We start from the raw sequence: 7,135 nt of genomic DNA on the forward strand, positions 1-7,135 counted from the left end.
CCAATCAGACGTCGACACGTGGCACATATTTAATTTTTTTTTTTTTTAAATTAAAAAAAAAAGAAACAAAAAAAAATTGGGGGTGGCCGGCCGGATGGGGGTGGCCGAGCCACCCCCAATTTTTTCCTTTTTTTTTTTTTTTAAATTTAAAAAAAAATACATTTTTTTTAAAAAATTAAATATGTGCCACGTGTCGACGTCTAATTGGTCCACGTGTCAGTCCTAACGGTCAACTAACGGATGGACTAACTTAGTCACTTATCAAAACCATAGGGACCTCCTGTGATAAAAATGAAACCACAAGGAAGAAAAAATAAAGTTGAAAAACCCCAAGGGAGTATGGAGTATTGAACCCCTCTTTTTAATGAAACTTTGACCTAAAATCTTAATTCACTTTGACTTGGCCTTGAAGATGGCACCACTTAAACTGAGAGCAAAAAAATCAGCCCCCAACACATCTTAAAATCAAAATCTTAACCCTACTTTAAAAATCAGAAACACCACGAATCGATTGATTTGAGAAAATTAAAAGTATTGTCAAAAGAGGAAACTATTTTTTAGTTTTTTGCTGTTTCCAGAAAATGTGTTCAAGTGTTTGCAATAATTTGAGCAGAATTTGACTTTCTGCAAACATATCAAATACGATACTATCAAGGATGGTGGTTCAATAGTCCAAAGAAATTCTCAAGTGGTTAGGTAAGTACTAGATTGTGGGTTCGAATCTTCACAATGAAGAATCCCTATGCCTTATTAGTATAAATCACATTGGTTCCTATTGATGCCCTAGTAGGATGGGTGGTTAAGCTATCGCTCGGCTAATCTTTAGGGTGTGCCTGCAGTTTTCGCCGTCTAGGTCCTTCCTAAGCAGTCCCCTACGAGTTGGTGCTACTATGATCACACCTCGTTAGAATAGCCACAATTGGTCTCCCCCTTCAACCTTTTTTGCTCAGAAAAAAAAAAAAAAAATGATGTCATCTTTCCTTGGATTTCTTATTTGGTGATTTTTTAGACAATGAAGAGTTCATCATGTTATAGTCTCTTTCTCTCTTCTCATTTACTCTTCCTTAATGAGTGACCATCCAATTAATGAACACATGTTTCACCGTCGGAACATCTTTATCATCCAAGTTCCGGCCAAAAGTAGCCAATGTTGGCTAAAGGTAGTCACTTTCCCATTACAGCCATAGCAGCCAATGCTAGCTAGAGTCGCTGAAGTTCAAGTTCCAATATATAATAGCCAATATTCTAATTCAGGCTGTAGAAGTCATTTTTCAACCCTTTGATGTTAAAGATCAAACCTCAATGTATGTGATCTATGGTTAGGTTTGCAGGGGCGTATTAAGACAAGAGTTATAAGAACTCAAGAGACAACAGTTATAGGAAAAACTCAAGAGACAAGAGTTACAAGAACCTAAGTGGCAGAGTTATAAGAAAGTAGTTAATGTAAAAGTAAAAAAGACATGTAAAATTGGGACTTTTTCTCTATAAACAAAGTTTTGTATACAATCAAATGATAAAAGAAAGATGTAGCCGAGAAAGGGCTTTACAATGTGGACATAAGTCCTAAGCTGAACCACCGTCTTTCTTTCATACTTTCTTCTCTTTAATTATCAGGGGGAGAATTCTCAAATCTTACATTGCGGTCATCTATCTCTGCTTCAACTTCTAGAAGCTCTCTTTGTGCTTCTTGATCCAATCAAGGTTCTGATGTCATCCTTGTGGGTGCCCCTCCACCTATCTAATAATAGACAATCTGAAATTTTGAATGTACAGTAAAATTTGTGTATTACTCTCCATACATGATTCTTTCTTCCCCATAATTCCTTCTTAATAAATTTTCGATATAATTACATCATCAATCAGGCAAATATCATATTAATCACAGGCAATGAAGGTAACAAATCTTGTCTTATGTTAGAAATCCTTAGGATATGCTAAAGGGATCCTGAGGATACTTCTATCAGATTGGATGTTACTTTGACCTTGGGAATTAATTTCAACATAGACAGAAGAAACCTGTGAAAATCAAAACACACACAGGAGTAGGAGGTGACTTGTGAAGAGTCCAGAGGAAAATTGAAAAACAGGCTCCGAGGTGGCTCCCAGTGCTTTCCATGTTGTGACATTGATGGCTACCAAGAAATTACATGCCCCTCTTCAAAAGCACACCTAAATAGGCTAGATTTTTCAATCACTCTTGAAACTGTGTCATAAACGGATGCCGTGGCAGATAATCTACCATACTCTCAGACATTTTAATGCCTACACTTTGAGCCTTTCGCCTCGACATATTACATCATCAACATTCAACACCCTTTTTTCCATATAAGATGAGATATTATCCAAAGTGGAATGTCTTGTCATGTGTTTTTTTTCCTTTCTATGCTCGATATGCTTACAATGCATGCACCTATCATCTTCTCAAGTATGGCCCCCTAGAGTTGTGTTGTGTCCTCTAATGTGATCACTTATTGAAAATCTTTTTGTGCACCAAAAGTTCAAGACAGAAACTACCCCATTCAGGTACAGATTCCAAAAAATACTCTGATTTCCATCAGGAGCTCTAGTTGTCTACAGTCCAATAGTTTGGATTTGAAAAATATCTGTCCTTGAGAAGACTGTTCTACTCAATGGCGGAGCCAGGAGATTTTCAGAGGGGGAGGGGGCATACGCCCTCCCTAGCCTGCCAACTTAAAATATACATAGTTATGTTGAATTCGTTATTCAAAGGGTATAATGGCGCTTGTTGATTTGTTTCTAGCTTGCGAATAGGTTGTTTGGACGGCTAGTTTTTTTTTAGCATTTAAAGTTCGCTTGAGCTATATGGCGTTTCTATTAGGCATGAAACGCGCAGCAGAAGATGCATTATTACAACTTTTGTGGCGAATATCAATCAAACAATTTGAACACTATTAAAACTCCTAGCAGAGGAACATGCAAGGCCAGGTAATGGCTCCGCCATTGGTTCTACTCATATTATTGGAAAATTGATGTAATTTTGACAGGCAATGGTTGTCATGACTCATGACACATGTGGCCATCCTTTTTTCTTGCTATGAGCTTTTCCTTTTAAGTGAATTCCATGCACATTTTTGGGCAAACCACTTCATTGATGCCATCAGTCGGTCTATCTCTGAAGACATTATCAGTATCTGGTCATTTGTTGATGGTGGGACTCAGGTAACTGCTCAGACTCTCAGGGAGACAATGTCCCTTTTGGCCGCAGGTCGACATGCTTCCATGTATTTTGCTCATTGTATGGCAGGTACAATTGCAGTAATAGCCTTGACTGATTGATCTTTCCTTTCTGTTTCTGTTTTATTTTTTTCCTTTAATTCCCTATTGTTAAATAACCACTTATTGTTAAATAGATTTAATATAGTATCAAAACAAAGGTCTTGAGTTTGAAACCTATTTCAGTCATTCGCGTCCCATTTTAATTAAATATTCAACAATTAAGAAGGAGATGAGAAGGAGAGTGTTAGAATATAAATTAAATAATTAAATCGATCCCTTCCTATAAGCTTATGCTTATGAAATAATCGGTGATTTGGTATATGAGATATTTGCAAGTTTGTAAATATAGAGGCAACCATGCCTTTCATCCTAGGTATTTCCAGTACTCTAGCTTCCCCTGTTAGAACTGAGTACATTTCCAAAATGACACAAAATAGTTTCATATCAACAATGATAAAAATTGCAAAAAATCTCAAAAAATCTCACAACAGACACAATTACAGATTCTGGTGACATATTGTAATCAAGGGAGTTCTCAAGAGTATTTGCTATGTAAATAAAGGCTCCATTTACTCCCATTGATAAAAAAAAAAAAGGAAAGAATTCTTGGAACAGAAGATCAAAATTTAGGATGTATCTTTTCTTGGCGACTGCAATTTTCTAAACTATGATCAGGATATTGAGTTTCTCCACCTTCTAGGTGTCTTTCTAGTCTGTTCTGCAGCGGTTGGGAGCTGAGACCCAATATCATGATTTTCTAAGGTTGTCATCTTTGTAAGTTTGCTTAGTTTCTTCCACCCACTGCTCCATGCTGATGTCTGTTTCTGCTTTAACATTTTATCAAACTGTCTCTGAAGATTCTCCATATCATTCTGGAGGTCATGGTACTTGGCTTTCACACTGTCCAGCTCAAACTTGAGGGTGTTGATATCCTTTTTGGCAGCCGACCATCCTTCTTGGAATGATTGTGGAGTCCCTTCAAGTAGTGTTTTCCGGTTTAAAACCGTCGGCTGGTACTGAGATTCACCAGCTTCTTTCAGGGAGCTGTTAGCTATTGCATTGCTTATCTTTACCTGCTCAGAGAAGAGGACTTGCACAACAACTCTTAATGGAAGCCGTTCATTTTGGGCAGCATGCATGCATGCATCAATTGAGAGTTTCTGGCAATCCATAACACGGCAAAGTCGTTTCCTTTCATGCTCGGAAAGTGTTGGATGTGCCTGTTATTTTGTTGGATGGATAAGAATGCTAATGAAGATAATATGCCATCTCATGGATGAAGCACACCCAAGAATTATATTTTTTTCATTTCTTCAAACCGAAGGAAATAACATTAAGTGATGATTTTTTTTGTTCAAGTCATCTCATATGCATGTCACAAACAACCACATCAGATGGTAAACCATTTGACATCAATTGCTAGTGCTTTGATCTTTCAGATAAGCCATCATGTGAACTTTTTCATGTTTAAACCCACATAGTAATCACATCCAATTCCTAACATGCATACATGAATATAAAATATGCAAATGAATTGTAGAGTTCCCCTGGTTTACAGCAGCAGGAAATTTTGATTCTTTTAATTATACTTCTTATGCTAATCAAGCATGCTGAGATGGCAAGCACTTTACTGCAAAGGAACTTACCAGAACAGCTAACCAAGCAAGAAAACGGATGCGCGTGAGCCTAGGATTAAGGAATTACCTTGAGGTAAGAGTCAATTGCTCTGTAAAGTCCATCATCACAGGTCCTTGCAGATTCAGGCAAGGCTTCAGCCAGCACCTGAAACTTTGTTAGGGAGAGGTTTCTATCTCTGGACACCTCTGTAAGATAACTGTCAACAAGCCTGGCCACTCTCATCTTAGGATTTGGATTGGTACCCCTAAGACTACCTTCATACATGTGTTTGTCAGAACAAGGTTGTCTGCTTGGACTTGAACTTTCTGTTTGTTCTTGAATAAGAAAATGCTCCAAAAGTCTATGAACAAGATCCACATCATACATTGTCTCACATTTGTTGTAAGAAGGAATAAGAAGATCTGCCAATGTTGCCTGCTCGAACTGCATTCCAACTCGGTTCTCCAATTCTGTCACCAAAGCAGGAGCTACTTTCAACATGTTTGCCATTCTCAAAAGCCTAAGCAGGAAGCTGCATGACACACTATCCTTCTGTGGTGGAATTATGCTGATGAGGCTCTCAATGATCATCCGCTGATCTTTTGCCTGAACACCAGGAAGATCATCTTTAGTTGCTGCCACAATCATATGGAGCCCGCCCTTCCAAACACTGCTGCTAATACTACTAGTATTACTGATGCTGCTAATGCTTCCTTCATCTCCGGCAGCAGCCACCGCCATATCGCTTATCAGACCGGGCAGCCATTTAGCTGCATAATGCATTATTGCAGCTCCAATAAGTTCAAATCTCATCCCCTTTACCTTAATTGCAGTAATGACTCTCACAAAATGATCAATCCTAAGGATACAAACATCTTCAAACCACCAATCAGGAGGAACCTGCTGATTTCTACTGGGGCTGGATTCCTTCGTGTGATCATTATTCCATTTCGGGCTGGAATCTTTTGAGGTTTTCCCAGTGTATGCCCATTTGATTCCTTTTGGATTGGCACAAGCCTTCCATGCAATGGACTCACTGCATCTTCTGACAATTTGAATATTCTCCGCCCATGGAGAGAGCTTCTCACAGCTTTTCAACACTATTATAGAGTCCCTCCATGAGGACAAAACAACATAGCTTAGAAATGCTTCAGTTTTGAATATAAGATTGCCTTCTTCCAAGTCCTCTGTCATTTCAAGGTACTCTGCGGCACATCTCAGGCCAGAGATATTTGCTGCTGTTAGATCAACAGCAATCCCATAGCAGAATTTTGATGCTAACTCAAAAGCATCAGGCCCACCAGGTAGTTCATCAAGACCTATCTCGCTCAAATCTGGGTCGCGTGATTCATATATGATTCTGTTCATCTTTCCACTCCTAGAAAGCAAGGGATACTTACCCAAGAAAACAGAAAGAGAAAGAGAGCCATGAAATATTTAGTTACTTGTAAACTTCCAATTTTAAAGCAAATATTTGGACTGGACAGTAAATCAACTACCTTGTGCAAGTGAAAATTAACACCCCCAACTTGAACTAGAAGGTCACTGGGAATATCAGTTGCAACATACCTGCATATAAAAATAAATAAATAAATAAAAAACAAAAAAAACCACCACCACATGCTTCAGAAGACACACAGGAAAAATTCAGTCATATTAGATATAAGAACTGTACCAAAATTGTTTGTGGATGAATCAAACTATACCCAAGAGAGTGTTTTCAATTTATGCAGAAAAAAAGTTGGTTAACTTACCTGAATTATTCTAAAACCATTTATGTACAAGAATTAAGAAACAAAAGATTTATCTTTTACTTGTTAAAGATGCTTGTTCTTCAATCATACATACCAAGACTGGCCCCTTAGCTCAAACCCATCAGTCTTGACTCCATGCTTGCTGGAACTAAGAGCACCATTTCCATAGTCTCGGCCTGCAACTGACTCACTCTCTGACTCCCACATGATAGGAACCAAATATGCAGGAAAGTTGAGATTTTCTCAGGAAAGGGCCTCGAAATCAGAAGGAGAAACAGAGAAACTGAACACAAGAAGAAGAAGCCAGTGACAACCAGAATGACACAAGACTGGTGAGGTTAAAAGGAGAGATCCCACATGGGGATGCTTGGAATTATCTTAAAAATGTCGGCTTCTTTGCAGAATTTCATGGCTCTTACAGGCTGTGAAGTAATGGGCGCATATTAATTAGCACTGTTTTTGGATGATATGAGTTTGCATTTCTTTGCTTTTAGTGTGGGATTTCAGACACTTTTCTATATGCATAA

The 7,135-nt window shown here is 38.3% G+C and overlaps 1 protein-coding gene across 1 annotated transcript; it reads right to left on the reverse strand.

The window, feature by feature from the left end:
- Window positions 1–3,612: 3,612 nt before the first annotated feature.
- LOC132177617 (root phototropism protein 3) lies at window positions 3,613–7,135 on the reverse strand. Its single transcript, XM_059590011.1, has 4 exons — window positions 6,703–7,135; window positions 6,354–6,423; window positions 4,942–6,249; window positions 3,613–4,457 (listed from the first exon to the last, which is right to left on the reverse strand). The coding sequence occupies exons 1-4, from the start codon at window positions 6,813–6,815 to the stop codon at window positions 3,909–3,911; spliced, it is 2,040 nt and encodes a 679-aa protein (XP_059445994.1). The 5' UTR covers window positions 6,816–7,135; the 3' UTR covers window positions 3,613–3,908.

The sequence above is a fragment of the Corylus avellana genome, chromosome ca4, assembly GCF_901000735.1.
Source record: "Corylus avellana chromosome ca4, CavTom2PMs-1.0".
NCBI classification, from domain to species: Eukaryota; Viridiplantae; Streptophyta; class Magnoliopsida; order Fagales; family Betulaceae; genus Corylus; species Corylus avellana.

Excerpts from the sequence above, each read along its gene's own strand:
- LOC132177617 (XM_059590011.1), bottom strand. The coding sequence starts at position 6,815 with ATGTGGGAGTCAGAGAGTGAGTCAGTTGCAGGCCGAGACTATGGAAAT. Across the intron at positions 6,424-6,702 it reads GAGCTAAGGGGCCAGTCTTG|GTATGTTGCAACTGATATTC; the intron begins GTATGTATGATT and ends TTTTATATGCAG. Across the intron at positions 4,458-4,941 it reads CAATTGACTCTTACCTCAAG|GCACATCCAACACTTTCCGA; the intron begins GTAATTCCTTAA and ends ACAAAATAACAG.